At 39.8% G+C, this 22,467-nt stretch overlaps 1 protein-coding gene across 1 annotated transcript in view; it reads left to right on the top strand.

Annotated features, from left to right (window-relative positions):
• Cep128 (centrosomal protein 128) overlaps positions 1–22,467 on the top strand; it is a 334,023-nt gene that overhangs the window by 67,259 nt on the left and 244,297 nt on the right. The window contains exons 11-12 of the mRNA XM_059279885.1: positions 19,801–19,887; positions 21,211–21,285. Coding sequence (XP_059135868.1) covers positions 19,801–19,887; positions 21,211–21,285 — 162 coding nt within the window. The remainder of the gene's footprint in view (positions 1–19,800; positions 19,888–21,210; positions 21,286–22,467) is intronic.

Below are 22,467 nucleotides of genomic sequence, written 5' to 3'. Positions count from 1 at the left end.
AATATCCATAGCTGAGAATGGGCTACATCTAATTGAGTTGTTGGCCAAAGGGGCCTCATGGAAACCCTCAAACAACCCAGGAGATTGCTGTCTACAGACTGATGGTAAGGCATTGTTGCTGAAGACAGCACCTACATAACTCATTGAAGTCAAGCTGGTGCCTACTGAGAGCCCTCACCCCTACTAACTAGTGTTCCTAATACTGGAAAGTACTCTGAACTCTGAAAAGAGAAAGGTAAACACCAACCCAGCTGCAAAACCTTCCATTTACAATGGTGACTTACTGCAAGATATGCTGGGACAATGGTGGCACAGAGCCTGTAGGAGTAACCAACCAATATCTGATTGGATTTAAGGCCTAGTCCATGAGGTGGAACTCATACTCAGCACTGCTCCAGTGGTCAAGAACCTGAGACTAGATAGGCCACGGACCTAGGGACAAGTCAAATACTACGGTTCTGCTAAAGGAACATAGCAACAAAATTACTCTTTTTTTTTTTTTTTTTTTTTTTTTTTAGTTCTAGGGATCTCGCGCTGTAGACCAGGCTGGGCTTGAACTCACAGAGACCCACCTGGCTCTGCCTCCCTAGTGCTGGGATTAAAGGTGTGCGCCACCACCGCCTGGCAATAAAATTACTCTTAATGACATTCTGCTGTACTAATAGCTCAATATCTTACTTAGTCATCATCAGAGAAGCTTTCTCTTGCAATAGATGGAACATATACAGACAGCCACAGCTGGACAGTGTGCAGAGAGTAGAGACTTTGGAAGACTCAGTCCTGCATGGGATGGCTTCATCAAATCCCTCCCCTCAGGAGCTTAGAGAACTCTGTAGAAGAGGATATAGAAAGATTGTAAGAGCCGGAAGGGATGGAGGACACCAAGAAAACAAGATCTTCTAGATACTACAGGACTAATGCACATATAAACTCAAAGAGACTGTGGTAGCATGCACAGGACCTGCACAGGTATAACCCAAATGGGGTCCCAGAGCTGAGAGTGGAAGTAGACACAAGCCCTCATGCATAACTGTGGTAGCTTGAATGTAATTGCCCCCATAAGCTCAGAGGGAGTGGCACTACTAGGAAATGTGGCTTTGTTGGAATAGGTGTGGCCTTGTGAAAGGAAGTGTGTCACTGTGGAGGTGGACTTTGAGGTCTCATATATGCTCAAGCCATGCCCAGTGTCTCAGTTCATTTCCTGTTGCCATTGGATCAAGATGTAGAATTCTTAGCTCCTTCTCCAGCACCATGTCTGCCTACATGCTGCCATGTCCCACTAGGATGATAATAGACTAAACCTCTGAAGAGTAAGCCACCCCAATTAAATGTTTTCCTTTATAAGGGTTCCCATGGTCAGTTGGGCAGTGGTGGCATTCACCTTTAATCCCAGCACTTGGGAGGCAGAGGCCAGCTAGGGCTGTTACACAGAGAAACCCTGTCTCAAAAAACCAGAAAAAAAATAAAAGTTCCCATGGTTATGTTGTCTCTTCACAGCAACAGAGACCCTAACTAAGACATTAGTTAAGAAGCTATCTCTAGTTCATAACAGCTTGCAAAAGATAAATTTGTTTTGTCCAATGGAGTGTTACTGGGTATGTAAACCACATTTCAGGGCAGGTTCTGTGCCCAACAGTAGGTGGCCAACACAAAAGAAACTCCAGTTTTGGAGGTTCTTTGTCTCATAATGCTTTGTCAGGGTCTTTTTGTTTTCTTTTTTTCTTTTGCCTTACAGGTGTTTTGAGCATATATTATAGTTTCCACTTCTGTGTTTTTATGAGATTTCTATATGTATTTATGTATGTTTCTTGGTCTTTTTCTTTGGTGCTTTTTCTAATATTATTTTATTTTATTTCATTAATTTATTATTATTATTTAGCTTGTTTTCTAAGGAGAGAGAGAAAAAAGTGTGGGAATGGGTGGGAGGGGACTTGGGAGGATCTGGGAGGAGTAGGGGAGGGAAAACCATAATCAGGATGTATCTATGAAAAAATGTGTTTTCAGAAAAAAAAAAGAAAAGAAGCAAAGTTACACTGATCTTAAAATGTGAGTTGGGATAGGTTTTATCTTTACTTTTCCTGGTTCAGTTTGTTTAAGAGAGAGATGTAAGATGAATTGCTAAACCTCTTATTAATAAAAAACCTGGAGCCAGATATTGGGGTGAAAACTGAGAGATCAGAGAAGCAGAAAGAAGCTAGCCATGTTCTTACCGCTAGGAAAATCTCAGCCAAGAGAGAGCTACATCCTGTATACTCACACCTATAAACCTTTCTATGCCTGCCATCTTACTTCCTATCTCCGCCCAGCTATATCACTTCCTCTTTCTGCCCAGCTCCATCATTTCCTGTCTGTCTGTACAGGCCTCCAGAGCTCTATGGTTAACTAGTACTGGGATTTAAAGCCATGTGCTACCATGCATTGCTCAGTTCCTAGTGTGGCCTTGAACTCACAGAGATCTGGATGAATCTCTGCCTCCTGAATGCTAGAGTTAAAGACGGGTGCTACCACTGCCTGGCTCTATGTTTAATATAGTTGCTGGCTTTTTCCTCTGATCCCCAGATAATCTTTATTGGGGTGCACAAATAAAATATTACCACAGAGAGATCCATTTCTTTAAGTTTGCTAGAACTCGAACATAAAGTCTTGTGTAGTTGCATACTTGGTTTATAGAGCTTATTGATTTATAAAGCAGTGATAATTCTTAGCATTATTAGATATACCTTTCCTCTTTCCATGTGCTCTTCTAGAAATATGAATATACTTAATAGTTCTCTTTTTGAGCAACTTTGTCTATTGTTTCATCATCTGCTCTATGACTTTTAAACTTGCATATTAATTTTCTTTTTAAAAGTCAGTATGTAGTGGGTAGCCATTCCAGCTTTGACCTGGAAGTTCCAACCCCCATTGATGCTTCAGTAACTGTCACGCCTACAAGGCGGGGCCAAGAGAGGGCCCTGAAGACCTGAGATCCAGATGCCCAGGCTCTCTTGGTTCCTGGACCCTGGATGCTGGAGGGTCATGGGTTCGTGCCCCACGTTGGGTGCCAGATATTGGTGAAATTATTAAGGCCACTCCATGTAGTTAAAAGGGAGGTTTATTTTGTGGGGTAACTTACAAGTGAAGGGATAGGTAACAGGGTCTGGGAAAGGTATAGCGCAGTCCAGCAGTGTTCTCTGGAGAACTCTGCTTGGTCTCCCTCCAGCGTCCAGGGTCCAGGAACCAAGAGAGCCAGCACATCTGGATCTCAGGTCTTCGGGGTCCTCTCTCGGCCCTGCCTTGTAGGCATAACAGTTACCGAAGCATCAATGGGGATTGGAACTTCTAGATTAAAGCTGGAATGGCTACCCACTACATCAGTACTTTAAATTTATCACTGAATTAGCATATGTTTTGATTTACTATTCTTTTAGGGTGCTTTTGAAATCCTTCATAGTGGCTATTACGATTTCCTATATGTCTCTTTGCAGTTTTCAGGAGCCTTTTATAATTTTTTTTTTCTCTTAAGACAGTGTTTCCCTTTAGCCCTGGCTGTCCTGGAACTTGGTTTGTGGACCAGGCTGGCTTTAAACTCTCAGAGATCTTCGTACCTCTGCCTCCTGAGTGCTGGGATTAAAGCTGTGGGCTACCACTGCCCAGCTATAGTTTTCAAACTCAGTTTTAAAAAACTATTTTTGATTCTTTCGAAATTTATTTGACCTTGTTCCATGGTTTTTTGGTATCAGGGTTAAGGATGCCAGAGTAAAACCATCACCTGATTTTCTGCCTTCCTAGGTCCAGCATTTTATGTCACTCTATAGGAGATGCAGATGCTTAAGTATATTCTGTAGCTCTCGTCTGTCAATCTCGTTCTGTTCTACTGTATTCCTGTTTAGTGTATCAGGCTCAACTTCTCCCTGTGATTTTTGTCAGTTTTGCCTTTTCTAATGGTGTCTGTGGTCTCTTGAATATTTTAGTCTTCTGGTCAGTTGTTTTTAAAAACGTGCATAGTGGTGGATTGTTTTATTATTATTATTAGTGCTATTATTATTGTTTTGTTTTCAAACAGGGTCTCACTGTATAGCCCTGGCTGGTCTGGAACTTGCTATGTAGAACTCACAGAGATCTGCCTCCCTGTTCTTGTGCCTCCCGAGTGAGAGCTGGGTGAGTACGGGCCACCATGCTTGGCTCATAGTGAGCTTCTTGATGCTAGCACTATCACGGTTCTCCTTTGTGCATGTAATTTTCCTCTTTATCTGAGTCCTTCTGCTCATTTTCCTCATAAGTACCTTATCACTGGCCTTAAACAAAGTGACCTTCTTAGGAAAGTTTAGCTTTATTGATATACTGGAAATGTTATCATCTACCCTCTTTTTCTCCTGTTACTGTTTTCTATTGGATTGTTTTATACTTTGTGTTGACTTTGCAGTTTCAGATTCTTGTCCACTTTTAATGAATATTGTACATGTTTTATGTGTGTGCATGTGTGTGTGTGTGTGTGTGTGTGTGTGTGTGTGTGTGTGTGTGTGTATGTGCATGCATGCATACAGGTATGCCTGCACATATGTGTACATGTGGAGGGCAGAGGTCAACCTCAGGTGTCATCAGTCACTATCCACCTTAGTTTTTGAGACAGGATCTCTTTGAGAACTCAGAGGTCACCCGTGCAGGAGACAGATCAGTTAGCAAGCCCGAGGAATCTTCCTGTGGGTGCCTCCCCTGTAGTTACAGGCATGTGCTGCTGAACTCAGCTTTCTTCTGAGCGTTGTGGGGGACTGAATTTATATCCTTATGCTTGTGTGAGCACTTAACTGACTGAGCTGTCTCTCCAGCCTTACTCTAAACATTTGAGCATGCCTACTTACATATGTCATTCTGCAAAGCTGTCCTATCCAGGGTGGTTTCTTCTGTTTTATTGGAACATTTTTATTCCAGTTCAGCTTAACATAACTTTATTCCACCATCAGATAGGACTTTCTACCCTTCCTCTCTCTTTCTGACATAGGACTTTCTACTCTTCCTCTCTCTTTCTGACATAGGACTTTCTACTCTTCCTCTCTCTTTCTGACATAGGACTTTCTACTCTTCCTCTCTCTTTCTGACATAGGACTTTCTACTCTTCCTCTCTCTTTCTGACATAGGACTTTCTACTCTTCCTCTCTCTTTCTGACATAGGACTTTCTACTCTTCCTCTCTCTTTCTGACATAGGACTTTCTACTCTTCCTCTCTCTGTCTGACATAGGACTTTCTACTCTTTCTCTCTCTTTCTGACATAGGACTTTCTACTCTTCCTCTCTCTTTCTGACATAGGACTTTCTACTCTTCCTCTCTCTGTCTGACATAGGACTTTCTACTCTTTCTCTCTCTTTCTGACATAGGACTTTCTACTCTTCCTCTCTCTTTCTGACATAGGACTTTCTACTCTTCCTCTCTCTTTCTGACATAGGACTTTCTACTCTTCCTCTCTCTGTCTGACATAGGACTTTCTACTCTTCCTCTCTCTGTCTGACATAGGACTTTCTACTCTTCCTCTCTCTGTCTGACATAGGACTTTCTACTCTTCCTCTCTCTGTCTGACATAGGACTTTCTACTCTTCCTCTCTCTGTCTGACATAGGACTTTCTACTCTTCCTCTCTCTGTCTGACATAGGACTTTCTACTCTTCCTCTCTCTTTCTGACGTGGCCCTCCAGTGTCACACTGTTGAGTATCATAGCGTATACATTTCTGCAGCACTAACAAACTGGAATTGCTGTTTTTTCACTTGTGGCCATATGTCTTCTTCCCTAGAATGTGATCTCCTTTGCAGGGACTAGGTTGCTCCTGTCCACCCTTGTCCTGAGACTCGCAGTGCTGGGTCGGTCAACCACGAAGTACACTGTTATGCTGCCAACAGCCACTGAGCAGATGAGTGGTATTTTCAGATGTACAGATCCTTGCTGTCCATGACACTTTTGGCGAAGATAGTCTTCATGTAAAGGTTTTTCCAGAGAAGGCAAAGATGAACTCTACTTCAGGAGCTTTAATAGGAGATGATTCAAGTGGCAGAACTAGGACCATCCAAGCATTATTATTATATAATATTAATATTATATAAAGAACATTTTCCTATAATGGGCTTCTGGTCCTGACATTGTGTTGAAAACTTAAAGACACCTGTCTGAAGTCCCATACTATCCCAAGAATCATTTATATAAAAGTGTTAGAAAGTTTAGACCTTAGATATATGGATTTTAAAAGTAAGACCTTTTTGACATATTATTTCTGCAAGATCATTCAGTTCTGAGGTTGTAGATAATATGACACAAAATTGTGTCTTCTAGTTCAACAGCAGGTCCTGAGTGGCTTCCACTTTGGAACATTGTCCAAATAATGGCTAGAAAACAGTTTTAAAACATAGTGAGGTTGATCTGGAACTCGCCATCTTGCCTCAACCACCTAAGTGCTGGGATTGTAGGTATGTGCCCATTATGCTGGATTTCAGAATAAAAACTTAAAGAACTTTGGATATATTTCTTTCCCTTAGTTTTTTTTTTTGTTTCTGAATGTTTCAATTAAAAATTTCATGTAGTTTGCATTCAGTGTTTCAAATTTGATAAAAATGGTAGGATAAATGCTTGCTAAGGGGGGTTACTGTATTTTTTGACCACTAGTCGTCAGTATTGAACCATCAATGATGAACCAGTAGGCATTGTTTCTTCAAGTTTCATGTCTATTTAAGATGGATTCCCTACAGAATATATATCCCAGCTCTTAGCATTTCTGGAAACTGTCCTTGACATAAGTCTCGCAACTAAAAGCAATATAATTAATTATTTTCCATTTTAAAATTTAAATTTGAAACTATTTTGCTTCACTCTGTTGAAAAATTAAGTGGCACCTAATACACTGCGTATGGCCACCTGCTACGTGTAGCCTGGAGCTGCCGTGTTATGCTGCTTTTATACTTGGCATCCAGGCCTTCCTCTCTGCCTCCTTCCTCTTTTCTTCCCTTCCTCCAGGAGGTGTTCTGTTTAGACACAGAAAAGCAGAGACCTTTGTTTGTTATGGGAGTTCATTTCATATATTCCTTATTCCTTTCCACTTTTCACGTTACTTCTTTTCTAAAATTTCATCTCACACGAGCCTTTTCTTCATGGTATTTCTTTCTCTCCTTGACCCCTTTGCCCCTTGTTGTCAATTCACCTCCAGTGGAGTAATTAGTATTATTAATTTTTCCTTAAGCTGATCTTGATTTTCCTTGATAAACAGACATGGTCACTGCTTACTGCATTTAATTAATTTATATTATTTAGATTCCTGAATTCTTTTTTTTTTCACATACTAAAACAGGTACTAATTATTGCTCAAGAAGGGAGGAACAGCTTGTTTCTAAAACTCAATTGTCCTTTTGTGGGGAAGCTTTTGAGAGCTGCATTCAGAGCTGTAAGGCTCTTCCCTCAATTGATGGACCTCGGATGGGAGGAAGAACACAGTCTTAAAGCTGGGGCCTGAGAAGGAGGTTTCTGCAGCCTCCCTGGCCACCGCCTGCCTGCTTGGATAGGGATCAAGTCACACTGATGTTACCTCTCACAGCCGCAGTGTGCACAGACTGGGGTCTGCATCTCTGCTTCCCTGATCTTACCTCTCTGACCCACGAACTTCCAGAAGGTGTTAAGTCTTATCCTTTTGTGGTTTTCATCTAAAGAAATAGATCACGTATAGTCTAAAAATGATGGAAAATCATCTGGATGACAATTCTTTTAAGTGTTGAGAACCTCCGTTTTTTGTTGTCTCTGTTGTCTGCCTTTCCCTCATTCTTCACACCTTGTCAACTCTGATTTAAAAATATTTGTGAAAATTGGCTCTTTATCTGCTTTGCAATTCCTGCTGACTGCTGTCTCTGCCTCTGTCTTCTTCTTTTTATGCAAACAGAGTAGGCCCTTGGCCTCAAGTCTCACCCCTGTGTCACCTGCCTGACATTCAGGTGATGTCACATTCTTCTTTTACCACAGATAGAACAAATCTAAAAGTCTTCCACTAAAAGCCCCTGGGATCTGGTCTCTGATTTCTTCTCTCTGCAGTTTTCTGTTCTTCTTGCTCCTGATAACTGTAGGCCAGTTACAGTGACCTTGAGCCATCAAAATGACTTAGTGGTACAGGTGCTTGGTGCACAGAGGGATAACCTGAGTTTGGTCCCCGAACTCACATGGTGGAAGCAGAGAATGGACTTTGCAAGTTCTCTGATATCCAGGCATGCATATGGCCCATGTACTCATTGTCAGTTACTCTGGCCTTCTTGCCATTCTGTGGGCATGCTCTGTACTTCCTGCATTTGGACACGTGTGCTTCCTGGTTTCAGAGACAAGAAGTTGATTTCTGAAACAATTGCATGCAGTATGCCCTCCTGTCCTCTAGAACTCTGCTTCAGAAAGATGCCCTCCTTCCCTTCTGAGTTCGTTACATTTATTCCTTTTTTTCTTTAGCAGTACCCTTTCCATTATCTGTTATCTGTCTGTCCCCTAACCAGGACATTAGCCCTTGAGGGTGAGCTAGCCCTTCATGGCTTCTGCTCGTGGCCCTGTAACAGTGCCTGAGAAATAGTAAGTCCATGCTAGGTGTTTGCTGAATGAAAGAATGAATGATGAATCCTGCATTTTCAGAACACCACCTAGTAAGATGTTCATTTGGTGAGCACTATCATGTGCTGTGTGCCAGGTGCTGTGCTGGCTGCCATGGATCTAAGATTACCTAAGATACTGTCTTGCCTTTGGGGACTCTTCATAATTGCTGTTGGGAGAGTTTGTGTTTGAGAGGCCATATTTTTGCTGGGGCTTAGTGTTTTCCAGTCAGTCTGGGAAATGTTTTTATGGGTGTGATTTTTGTCTCTTTGCTTAACTTGCTAACATGTCGAGCAGTTTCTCAATCCACGGCTGAAGTACTTGAATTGTGACTGACAAGGTTTTGAGTCACGCCACTGCTCTTTCTCTTATCATTTTACGTCATGTTAATTGTTTTTCTTGCTCTTCTGTGTTCGTTATGTATGGATTATTTTATTATTTTTCTTGGCAAAGAGGCAGCAAATGCTGTTCTTTGTAAGGGATGTGAAAGAATCATCAATGTCATGCTGATAAAAAGGAACTGGGTGGAAAATAGTGATCAGCTATTAATGGGGTTTACCTTGCAAAGATATTTGAACACCCTTACGCACAGCTTGTGATACGGAGGTCCAAGATATGTTCTGTCGTCTTCTTCCTTAGGTTTTTCATGGTTTCCCTCTTTGCCTCACAGCTCTTTGTTCAGCCTGTAGACTGTTTTCTTGGGTTTTGATTATGTCTCATGACACTAAAACAATTCTAACATTTTTTTTTTCCCAGTGTAAAACAGTTCCCCCAGAGTTTCTGGGAGCAAAGCTGGAAACCATTTTGGAGACTCTGGAATCAGCTTTGCAATGGGTTTTTATTTCCATTCAGGGAAGCTTAGTGGTTCACAAACCTGGTGGGCAGTCTTTGCAAGCCATTGGAGCCCTGGGAAGTGCTGCCTATTAAACTGTTCCACTGATACAGACCTCTAAGCAACAAGTGGAGGTTAGGACATGTTCTGCAGCATAGAAGCAGCTGCACGCTCACTGTTATCCCTGTTAGCTTTTGGATACCTTAGAGTGCACTTTGGTGAGATGGTGTATAGTGTAAGATGTCCCAGGTACCATCACCTCTTTCTGCTGTAAGTAACACTAGGTCAGTCTTCTTGGCTTTCATTTTTTTTTTTTTTTTTTTTTTTTTTTTTTTTTTTTTTTTTTTTTTTTTTTTTTGGAGGCAGGGTTTCTCTGTGTAGCACTGGCCTTCCTGGAACTTGCTCTGTAGACCAAGCTGGCTTTGAACTCACAGAGCTCCACCTGCCTCTGCCTCCCGAGTGCTGGGATTAAAGGAGTGCACCACCGCAGCTAAGCTTTCACTTTGTGAGAAACATTATTCAATCTATTAGTTATTCAATGCTTGCAGTGCACTTTCAGCTCCCTCACTTCCTCATTTCAACTGCCTTTCTCTACAATTCTATGGAATATATTAATTTATACTTTTTAAATAGTTTGAAAAATGTGTGTGTGTGTGTGTGTGTGTGTGTGTGTGTGTGTGTGTGTGTGTTTAGTAATTCTTCTAAAGTGGATTAGTTGGCTTATAGCTTCCTCCCTCCTACCCTGTTAGGAAATACTCTTTGTAGGATCTGATCATTGTTCTGATCATTCAGACCTTTGGGATTTGGAAGCATTTCAGTTCTCTTATTATGGCCTCACGCTTTACATTTTAGCAACCTTTATCTTTGGGCATATGTGTAGGTGTTCTGGTAAAGTTCTCCTGATTTTGTGTGGAAGTATTGGAAGTTAACGTTATGGATACTCACTCTTACTGCTACTGTGAGTTGGGTTTAGGGCTGATGCACACTTTGTGTTCATACCATGTATTACTAGATCTCAAAATATTGTTTAAACCATGTGTATTTTGCTATTGGCTCTTATTCCCTCTTGCCTACCTTTTCTTTATAAATTATAACAACTAAGGCTCCAGGAGTCTGCTTGTGTCCCTTTGTACAGAATCATTTGCAGATAAGTGTTCAATGTTGCTGTTTTTGTGATGATGAAAAAAATGTCTTTTGTCCTTGTTGACTGAACAACTGCCTGACCATAGCCTGAGATTTCCTGTAAGCAGGATTTGTGAAATCCCTGTGTTATGCTTTTCTTAAAGAGGGGCAATGTTTCTGTCTACATCTTTCAGTGAATTTTTTCTAGGCCATCTGTTTATAAAATCCTTTTCCATCATTATCAATTAATATTTATTGGGCAACTACTGAGTGCATAATAACATTGTGCAAACAAAGGCCACTTTGCTACAGATAGCTTTATTCATCTACTTGGTTCTGTTTTATTTTTATTAGAAAGTAGTAAAAACCCCAAATCCCCAAACCCAAAGGAATAAAATAACATTCTCTAACTCTGAACAATGAAAGATGTTGTATGTTTACAGGCTTTTCTGTTCAAAGACATATAAACCTTGAGAAATTCTAATTTAAATTTCTATAATTACCTATGATCTTCTGTTTGTCAACAGTTCTAACTCAGCAGCCCTACTTAGAGAGTCAAATGGAGTATCACATTGCTCTGAGTTTCTCATAAAACCATGGGTCTCTTTTCTGAGAGGAAACTACTCAGATGAAAACAGACCCTTTGCTAAGAGCATTTTGCCTTTTGATTTTGAAGGAAATCCTGGAAAGTCCCCTTGTAGGGCTCACATTTAACTCTCCTTGCAAGTTTTTTATTAAGTAAAAGATTGCATAAAAATACAATCTGTTCCAGTAAAAGCAGTGGCCTTTCAGGGAATAATGCTTATTACCACTGTTGTTTTTGAATTAAAGACGTTAGAAGACTTGCATGACATTTCAGCACACCAACTTCTTAAGCAGTAATTAAGCATTTCTTTTGCAGATTGGCAAATTTAAAAACATTTGAAGGCTAAAATCCTGACACTGGTCAGGAGGATTTTGAATTTTGAATTATTTTCATAGTCATGGTAGTGGAGTTTTGCTGACTCATTCCATATCTTTGGCCTAGTCTTCCATGTGGCCTTTGGCTAAGGTTTAGGGGTAAAGATTATGGCTGTGGGGCCCAGCAAAGGAAAATTGGCATTCATGGTGATTGAACCTATGACCTTGTTTGGCCTCCTTGGATCCAGGTGCCCCAAACAGTAACAGACTCCACTAATACACTCTTCTGTCTAGTGCTGAGAAGTTTCTCTAAGTTTCCGTAGGGAAAGTAGGTCAGAATAAGTTCTGATGTATCCTACCACAATACTCCTGGTAAGGTCTCTCGGATCCCCAGCATAGAAAGCACCTTACGCAGAGGACATAAAAAGATGCTGTGGAGGCCCGTTCCCAAAGAAAAACTTTGAGCTTTATGTTTGAAAACCTTAGATATCTTGAAGGCTCATTCCTCAGGGTTATAATTACTATCAGACAATGCTTTACTTCTAATGGCTTTCACTTAACCACATGTACTAGAGTCTGCCGTGACCATTAAAAACCAGGACTACTGTGCCTTATCACTCTTGTGCTTGCCAGGCACATCAGGAAAGCCCACAGGCTCAACTGTGAGCAGGTTTTTTTTGTTTTTTTTTGTTTTTTTTTTGTTTTTTGTTTTTTGTTTTTTTGAGACAGGGTCTCACTATGTAGCTCAGTCTATCCTGGAACTCACTCTGTAGACCAGGCTGGCCTCCAACTCACAGAGATCCTCCTGCCTCTGCCTCCTAGGTGCTGGGATTAAAGGCGTGTGCCACTACACGCAGCAGCTGTCAGGACTTTGGACATCCCTCCTTTACACTGATGGCTACAGAGGAGCGAGTGTCACTGTGGCATGTGTACCGGATTCCCTTGGGACTTCCACCATGCAGTTCCCCTTTAACTTACCAAACAGGGCTTTTGTTTGTTTTAGTTGTAGCTTTTAATGTAGAATTTGCTTTGCTTGGTCATGGCTATAAAATAAATTGCTTTTTAACAATTTTAATAAAAGCCACCAAGCTAATTTTGAGTCTGAAACTTGTTTGTTTAGGGATGTAGAATGTGAGTGTATTGTTTTTCGTCTTGAAAGAAACTGTGTTTTGGGGCACTGGTTTTTGTTGGCACAGATAATTTTGAACTGGATGGACTTAAAGGCTAAGATTTTCCATGACTTGAGCTAGTTCTCATGGGGAGCAATCTCTGACTTGATTTAGGAAAAAACAGCATTTGGAAATTCATGGAACTCGATGAACTCAAATCTCCATTAATTTAAGCAAGTGACACTTGTTCTCAGCGACAGTGTCTTGCTGTGTCGCACACACCCTCCTTCCACTCTCTGTCAGTCCATTTGCTTGATGCTTTGGAGTGGAGTTTAGGTTTCTACAGAGAATTTCGGAGCTAGCCACCAGGTCCCCCTCTTAAAAAAAAAAAAAATTCAGTTTCTGTCATACTGTTTTATAAATCCTGTCTCCTTAATAGAATTTATTTTTGACGAGCTAAACAAATGTCCTCAAAGATGTTGTTGACATTTATAATATACATAGATGTCAACTTCTAACTTGAATTTATATATCATGCAGTGTAATTTGGGTTATAATCCCATTATATTCTGGGAAACTTAGGCTATTTGTTCTCTGACTTTAATTTCATATTTACATGGAGAATTTAAATATAAAAATAAAGGAAAAGCAACGATTTTCTATTTATCAGTGACATATCTTTACTATTTTTGGAAAAAAAAAGTTTGACCTGACAGTTTGACCTGATGGTTTGTCCTGACAGTTTGTCCCTTCAAGTGTGATGATTCTGACTCTTGTTTCAGATGAGTGCAGACTTTTTTCTTTTGTTTTAGATTTGTGGGTTTATGAGTGAATCCTTTCCATATTCTTCCCTGTGGCTGGAGCTATGCATCGTAGCACTGCTGAGGATGAATCAGGACACATGATGTTCATGACTTTTCTCTGAGGATTTCCGTGGCCCGGCCCATGAGGGAGTTAGTGCGTAATCTTTACCTAAGGATTCTAGTGCCATTATTAGAACCAGATTTGCTGGTTCGTTTGCAGCAGACACAAGGAGCCTGTAATTTCTATTTGTTCCACATATTTGAATGTGTCATCTATTAGAGGTGCTTGGTAAACATTTATTGTGAAAGATGCAGGAGTTTCCACACACATTTTCTTTTCCCCTTTCTCTCCACTCACTAAAGGGAAGGTTGGATTCTTGGTAAATTTGTAGCAGTAAGTGTCTAGAATCATCTGCCTCTAAAGGACTGTAATAGTTCAGTATTCAGTGTGTTCGTCCTTTTAATGGAAATAGGCATACTCAAGGAAAAAAGAAAAATTGTTGTTATTAAAGATTTAAATGTGCCCCAGGACCCTCTATTAAGGCTCTGTGGTGTTCCTGTGATCTTAAAACTCTAAAAGACAATGTGAATTCTGGAGCAGGGCATGCTGTAGTTTTATGGCTAAGCTGCTCTAAGAAAACCAAGCTTTAAAAGGGCAGAACAACATAGTTACAGACATGCGATGTTTTCTCTTCTTTTATAACTGCTTTTACCAGGTCTGCTTCAGTGTAGTTCTGAGTTGCCTGGTCTAAGTCATAGAGAAACAATCTGGTACTGACTTAGCTCCTTCAGAAAAGAAGTGGATGAGTTAACACTCCTGGTTAATGCTAATGAAATGACTCATAATTTTGATTTGTTCATTTGTCAAATATTTCTCTTTTCGTGTTAATCTGTTTTCAGAAGTTGAAATTGTTCCAGTCCAGACTAAATAGTATAGATTTTGCTGTCTTTTAGGCTGAGCTACATAATATAGAAGAATTGCTTTAATATTCCAGGCTAGACTATTGCACCTGTGTTGATGTGTCCACTGACTTGTGCTGCTATGAAAGCAGTGACGCTGTGTGGATGTGATGGCATTTCTTGATGGAGCAGAAGTAGAGTGGCTTGTTCTGATGGCTCCTCAGTGCCTCGTATGTGCACTTCTTCCTGAAACAATAGGATTTAAGGACCCCATTGACTGAAATCTCGATGTCTTATATAGCCTTAGACTATAAGAGATATTAAAAAATATGAAGTCAAATTTTAGGCAGTAAGCAGACTGCAGCAGAAAACTGTACTGGCTTTGCAAAGAGTTATCATAAAGAAGTGACCCAGTGCTAAGCCTGGAAAGTGAATAAGGAAGGAGAAACACAAGATTATTTTATGTTCCTGTATATTGGAGAGAAATAGAGTTTTTAAAATTAAGCCTATTCATATGGAAATTTGACTTAAAAAGATAGTTTTAAATTTATAACATGATTAAAGTTAAGATTATTGAGTTTTATCTAATACCAACTGGAATAATAAATATATTAATTATGACGTGTAAAGCGAAGTAAATGTCCATTTGTGTGAGAATGAAGATGGCTGTTTTCCATATGGCCTGCTAAGTGATAAATTCTTTACAGAGTGGAGAAACTGAAGTGTAAGGGGTGCTTATGAGTTTAGATGCTCACAGTAGATAACTAAGATTGCGGCAGATTGCTCTACATAACTCAGGTGGGGTTTCGAAGGCTGCAAAGTGTTACAAGCCACAGAGACCAACCTTCATACTTGACTAGATATAAAGGAAGAGACTAGGTGGTAAATTCCAGGTGGTTGGAATGCCCTAGGAAAACTCAGAAAACACATGCTTGATGTGGATTTGATGAGTGTATTTTATCCACTTATATAGTTTTTCATTAATTCTAGATCACTCGTTAATAATTTTGATATGAGTATTTTTGGGTTTACACAAAAAAGACTTTTGGGTTTGTATAAAGAGGTTCAGGATTTTATTAACTAGTGGGAACAGCCTGTGAGTAAACTTACTAGGAATCTGGATGGTGTTAGACTGTATGTTCTGATGGGGAGATTTTGGGGTTAGCAAAAAGAGTATGGTGAACTATGGATTTGGATTTGAGCTAGAATTCCATGAAGCTTTATATTTGTATAGCCTCAAAATATCCTCCAGTAAAACTGTAATGGTGCCTTTTACTCATTTAACCAAATTGATATTTTCTTATTGGAGGTGAAGGTTAATTTTCCCTTTGAAAGTAGGTGTGATTGGAGACTGTCCTACTTAGGGTTTCTATTGCTGTGAACAGATACATGGCAACACTTATAAAGGAAAACATTTAATTAGGGTGGCTTATAGTTTAGAGGTTTAGTCTGTTGTCATGGCTGGGAGCATGACAGGCTGAAGGTAGACATGGTGCTGGAGAGGTAGCTGAGAGTTCTACATCTAGATCAGCAAACAGGAAGAGAGAGTGTCACACTGGGTCTGGCTTGAGTATTTGAGACCTCAAAGCCCACCTGGTGATAATTAGCTCAATCCCATGTGTACAACAAATGTGAGACATGATTACATTGAAACTCTTGTAAAGTACAAGATATGTACTTCCATAAAGATATATTCTATAGATTAAGGAAGCAGACTCAAGCTAAACAATGTATATGATAAGGTCTGGGGTAGGAGAGCACCATAGATGGACTGCGATAAACAGGCTTAATACAAGGGTCTGGGGGAGCCAGTGTGGCTTAGCCATACAGCTACAAATTCCTCTCCTTCTGCACAGGAAACTGGTTCTACACCTTTCTCTTTGGAGAGACAACCCTGCGTGTTTAATATTCCTGGTTCCTCTGTCTATGAGCACAAGTGCCTATATGCCTCCTCTACTCTGAGGTCTGATGTCCTCTTCTGGTCTCTGCTGGTGCCTGCACATACCTGTACATAGATATAAACAGATACACATAATTAAAAATAAATCAGGGCCGGGCGGTGGTGGCGCACGCCTTTAATCCCAGCACTCGGGAGGCAGAGGCAGGCGGATCTTTGTGAGTTCGAGGCCAGCCTGGTCTCCAAAGCGAGTTCCAGGAAAGGCGCAAAGCTACACAGAGAAACCCTGTCTCGAAAAGAAAAAAAAAAAAAAAAATCAGAGGGGGAGAAATTTGGGAAGGCTTCTGGTATGTAAAGGGCCTACCTGGCCAAGTCTATCAGAGATTATAAAGGAGTATTTATTTATGCAGCCAACAGCATGCTTTACTACCTAATATATGCCAGATACTGTCTTAAAAATGCAGTGTAACTGACAGACAAGGTCTTGGTCTTCTGAAGAGTTCACTCTAATAAAATGACAGCCTTTCTATTACTCTTTGGAAATATAAGCCTCTTGGTAAATGAGAATTGTTTTGAAATAAATAAAGTCTTGAATGATTATTTTAAAATGTCTTTAAATACATCTGAATAAGTTCGTATGTGTGTGTATATATATATATAATATATATAATATATTATATATATTATATATATATGTATTTTTAGTGTGCTTGATCAAACACTAAAGTAAGCAAACATTTGGAAAATTTTAACAGTTAACATATCTTTCTTGTTTTTCTAGTCTTAAATGTTACAATTTTTCAAATTCAATTTTTGGAAATCCTGGGAAAGGGAAGAAATGGATAAATTCCAGATGGTAAACTGGAAAATTTCTTCACTGGGGAACTTTGGGAGTTTATGTTTTTACGTAAATTAAACTCAGAGTTGAAGCACGAGGTTAGGTTAAGTTTGTGAAGCTCAGCAGCTGATGATGACTCCTGCTTCCATCTGTAAGCTAGGGGGGCCGAGCAGCACTGAAGGTCACTTCATCCTACACCACTGCTTAGAGTTACAGCATCTTTGTAGTTTGACTCAGAACTCAGCTTTGGAAGGGGATGATTCCTGTGCCTGGGACAGTCTGTTTGGAGTTGTTTATTCTCTTTGTCCTTTTCATGTTGTGGCTTCAGATGATCTTGCCTGACCTGGACCAGCCTTCACTGCAAGCTCATTTGGAGTAGTTCTATTCAGGGGTTTGAATCCAGAAGTGGAGGCTGTTTAGAGTTGGATGAAACTTGTTAATTGCCTGAAGAAGTCTTTTCTTAATCCTAATCATCCCCTTTGTGCAAACAACCAGTTAAAAAACAATTAGGTGTTTAATCCAGTGAAGAACTATTAACAAAAAGACAAGATTAGCCCAAGTTAGAATGAAGGTATCGTGGAATAAGATGGTTTAGAATTTTTTTAGAAGCCATGTTGAAAAAGCATATGGGAAGCTAAGGGATGTAATCAAAGGGGAGGAATATAACAAAACTACATTGTATATAGATATGAAATTATTGTTTTACTTTTAAATAAAAAGTATTTAAAAATGTTACAACTTTATATCACTTTCCTTCACGTTTTTAAATCTCTCTGTCTCTGTCTCTTTCTCACACACACAGAAAGAGAGAGATAGATTGATATTGGGGGAGAGACCAAGGAGTCATGGAAAAGATGAGGGTGCCAATATTAATTTTCAGATTTTTAAGATTTTGTTCATGAAAAATTTATAAACGCAGTCCACCATCCAAAATTGAATACATTGTATATACAGAAATAAATATTGTTGTAAATTCTATTTGCTCTATAATAAAGAGCAAGTAACTTGATAGCTAACTGAAAAGCATTATGATTTTAATACTTTATCATTCTCAATAATTCAATCATAATAATTTTTGGCTTTTATTGCATATTTGTTACATGCCGAGCATTAGTTTATATGCTTCATGAGTATCAGCTAGTCTGCAGCACAGCCCTGTCAGACAGAGACTATTTCATGAGGGAGAAGAGAAGGCAGTGCCTTTCAGTGGTTAAATGACAGGCTGTCTGAGTCTCAGTTTCTCTGTCACTAACTAGAGAGTGTTCTTGGGCAGTTATTTAGTTCTCTATGTCCCAATATTCTCATGCTAAAATGAGCTTACTAACACACATTATTATCATGAAGATTAAATATAGTCTTTAAATGTATGTGACATGTTTAGCATATGTAAGATTTCCTAGACGCATTGATCACCATAGAAGTGTTTATTGTTACAGCAAACTACTACTTACTTTGATAAAGCTTCTCGGCCTTTTCGCCTAGATGGCATTTTACTAATTAGTGTGAGGAGAAGCCATGGTGAAGGGAGCTCATTTCCTGAGTTGTGGGGCTGTGTGTATCTTACACCTGTGTATACTAGTGGCTTCCAGAACAGCGCTAGATATACGGGAAGTAGATCTAAGATGTATTTGAATATGTAGGTTGATGAAATGGATTATGATAGTATATTTACATCAAAGTTGATTTTTATCACATTTACGTATTGTTGCTTGTCGGAGAAGACTTTATAGGTAGGTTCCATTTCCTCAATTTGTATGATCTTTACATATATCTTGCCAAATATAAATGCTAAAATGGTCAACTTTTTTTCCTTATTTGAACAGAATGCCACTTAGATATTATAAAATCTGTTTTAAGTTCTTTCCCTTTGTTTAATTTTTTTTTTTTTGACATAGAAACAAACCCAGGCAAACATTTTTGTGGTTAGCTATTGAAAGAATTTTCTTTAACTTCTTTTAAAGAAGTTAAACTTCTTTTAACATCATTAAAGAGGGAAAAGTAGTTAAGAATGGGTATGTTTCTCCAGGTAGCATAGAGTTTGGATGGTCTGGCCTGTTTTGTATAATTATGTCATCTGCATAAGGGTGATGCAAGGGGAGTGTTTTTATGTAATGGATGGTGTGCTTTAGAACCAGAAAAAACAGTGACTAGTTTATGGTGTTATGTAAATCCAGCAGGGGCCGGGGGTGGGGTGGGAGGTGGGGAGTGGAAGTCTATGAAGGGATTAGAAGAAGGTTAGGTGTGGCCTTGTTAGAGGAAGTGTGTCACTGGGGGTGTGCTTTGGGCTTTCAAAAGCCCAGTCCAGGCCCATTGTCTCTTTCATTTGGCCTGTGTTTCAGGATGTACCTCTCAGCTACATCTCCAGTGCCCTCTGTACCACCACACTCCCTGCCATTGTGATAATGGACTAAGCCTTTGAAACTTTGAAAGCTAGTTCCAATTAAATGCTTCCTTTTATTAGAGTTGCCTTGGTCATGGTGTCTCTTCACAACAACAGATCACTAAGATGACATTCAGGATGATTACTTTGATGTGCAGTAAACTTTGTTTCCAAGACAATTGTTAATAGTTCACCCTCTCTGACTATGTAGTAAGATTCTCAAAGATGGAGAAAAAGATGAAACTTGTGGAAATGATGAGAAAGACCAAGAAGTTGTTTGCATTTGACCCTCACTGAAGTCTAATGAACAAGCCCGAATTTATTTGCAGATTTTGTGCAACTCAGTATTTTCCTGGGCCCTTCATCAATGCATCCTAGTGGTAGCTTTGAGCTTCGTGCATATTCTGGGATAATATTACTGTTCTCACTTGCTTCCACTGTAGGCCCTGAAGAAACAAGAAGCGAAAGCAGATGAGAATGAGGACGTAATGAAAAACAAGCTACGTCAAACGGAAACTGAGAAGAGCCATGTAAGACCTTGAAAGTTAGCCTTGGGTCAGTTTGGTGGTTGGGCGTCATTGATACTTGTTGAGCACTGGGAAAAGTGTCCCTGAGATCACCTTGTAGAGCAGGCTGTGAGGAGAGGTGGTGTACAGCTCTACCTTCACTCTTGAAAGCACACACAGTTCATTTGCTGCCATGTCATCTTGGATCTCTGTCCTTTCTGAGAGTAAGCTTTCTATTTCCTTGCTGGAGAACACTGAAAACACTTGACTGTTGAAGGGTTAGTCAGGAAAGACCTACTGTGTGAAGGCCAGACATTTTGTATGTATTCATTTTCTTTATAATAGATAGGTGTAGTTTTGCAGCTCAGTTTTGAAAATACCCTCTGTTTTAGTCACCATCTGTGACTGTGAAGAGACACTATGAACAAAACAACTCTTATGAAAGAAATCATTTTATTAGGGGCTTGCTTACAGTTTCAGAGAGTCCATTATCATCATAGCAGGGAGCATGGCAGCATACAGGTAGGCGTGCAGCAGTAGCTGAGAGTTCTACATCCTGATCTGTAGGCAGAGAGAATGACACTGGGCTTGGTGTAGGTTTTGAAACCTCAAAGACCACCCCCAGTAACACATTTCTGCCAGTAAGGCTACATCTACTCCAACAGGGCCACACCTCCTAGTCTTTCTAACCCTTCAAAACAGTTCCACTCCCTGGTGACTATGCATTCAAATATGTGAGCCTACAGGGGTCATTCTTACTCAAAACACCACACCCTGCATTCTCATTAGTTGGTAAGGCCCTTTCATAGATAGCACATCTGTGAATACACAGAGCCTAGCACTTTAGCTCTAAAAGGTGATTCAGAGGCCAAACTCTCAGTTTTCAAACAAGTAGTTGTAAGATAAGCCCAAGATAAGGAACTTGGAAGAAAAGTTCCTGCTGTTAGCCCAGTAACCCTTTTCTATCCTTACCTCCTGAAAGAACTTGACATTCTCTGTGGACTTTACTCTTGCTTCTACACCCCTTATTATTAAGAACTGGATGGGGATTTGAAGAGACTATTAAAAATGACTATTTTAGAGATGAATTGAGGCCTGTGGTGAGAGTAGGGGGTTGGATCAGAGGCTTTATGCAACTCCCTTTATGTTAGCTAATTAACATAGTTTTAATGGAAGTTAAATTTGTATTTATGGTAAAATGCCCACCCTTTCCCACTCACTGTGAGCATCTCCTGGAAACTATTTTGCTGTTTTCTTCTTAAGTTGAGGCCCATTGGGCATATTTTGTTCATTGGGCACAGTTACTTTATGCCTCATTTTACACGTTTTTATCTTGTTGGAACTTAGCTGGAACAGGAATTGGAGCTCTCTCGCAGGCTGCTGAATCAATCTGAAGGCAGCAGAGAAACACTTTTGCATCAGGTGAGTCTATCAGACTAAGACAGTCTGCTGTTTTATTAAATCTGGATGGAGTCTCCTCTCTCAAATGTCTTTGTGAGAAGAAAAAAAGTCTAGATCTAGAATTTTTTTTCCCTAGGGCATGTATGTTAGCACAGAATGCAGATAGACGATTCAGAGAGCTCGCAGAAAAGCCAGCCCTGGTTTCCACTGTGACAATGTATTTTGCTGACTGCTGCTCTGACTTCCTACTTATCTCTCTCAGCAGAACAGTGTACAAGTACCCTGGATGTGTAAGATAAAATTTCCCAGGAGCTTAATTTTATTCAAGGAGGCATTGGAGAAGAAAGAGGATGGAGAAAATATGTTGAACAGACCTTTGAATGTTTAAGTTACTTGGAATCCGTCACTGCCTTTGCTCTTATGGTCAGGATGCTGCTGGCTCCTTTTAACCGAAGATGAGCCTTAGTTTTTAGGTATAATGCTTTGTGGCTCATTAGCCTTAATAGGAGTTGGGGGCTTCTGCTATCTAAAGTTGAGTAACTTTAAATGGTCATCTTACATATACTGGATAAGGGTAGATGTGTTTCTAACTGCCACTCTCCTTACGTTTACTAAATCAGATCATGCCTCCTTCTGTTTTTTGATGTGGTTTCAGTTTTCAACTACATGTTATGCTCTTTAGGCCAGGGTGTCCAGTGTCATAGGCATTCAGAAGTCCCCGCGCATCCTCACAGTGGCACTGAAAATGCATCATGGCACCTGCTTTGCGGAGCTTTTAAAATGTTAATTGACTTGTTTGTAGTCAGTGGTCATGAGGAACTACTGTTGGCAGAGTTCAGAATTTGTTTTCTGGATGTTGGTATTTAATTCTATGCTGATTTCTTATATTAAGTGCCTATTTGTAATCTTTTTTCAGTTTTTGATGCAAGAGATTTCTTTGCAGGTTGTCATTACGATTTTGGCCATGTTTGTTTTTCCTTTGCTTACTTGATTTTGTTTTTTGGGGATGTATTTGTTATGTGGTAGAAAATTGGCCAGTCTCTTTGTATACATATCAAGATGAATAAGGTATTTCCTAACTTCAGAAGCTTACATGTCAGAGGTCTACTGATTTTCTGAGGTCTATTTGGATATAATATGCTAAGTCATGATCCCTTCATTTGAGTTTAATTACAAGCATAGCATGTTTTCATGATAGAAAAC

Source organism: Peromyscus eremicus, chromosome 14, assembly GCF_949786415.1.
Source record: "Peromyscus eremicus chromosome 14, PerEre_H2_v1, whole genome shotgun sequence".
In the NCBI taxonomy this organism is placed as follows: domain Eukaryota; kingdom Metazoa; phylum Chordata; class Mammalia; order Rodentia; family Cricetidae; genus Peromyscus; species Peromyscus eremicus.
This window is presented reverse-complemented; position numbering and strand designations above follow the sequence as displayed.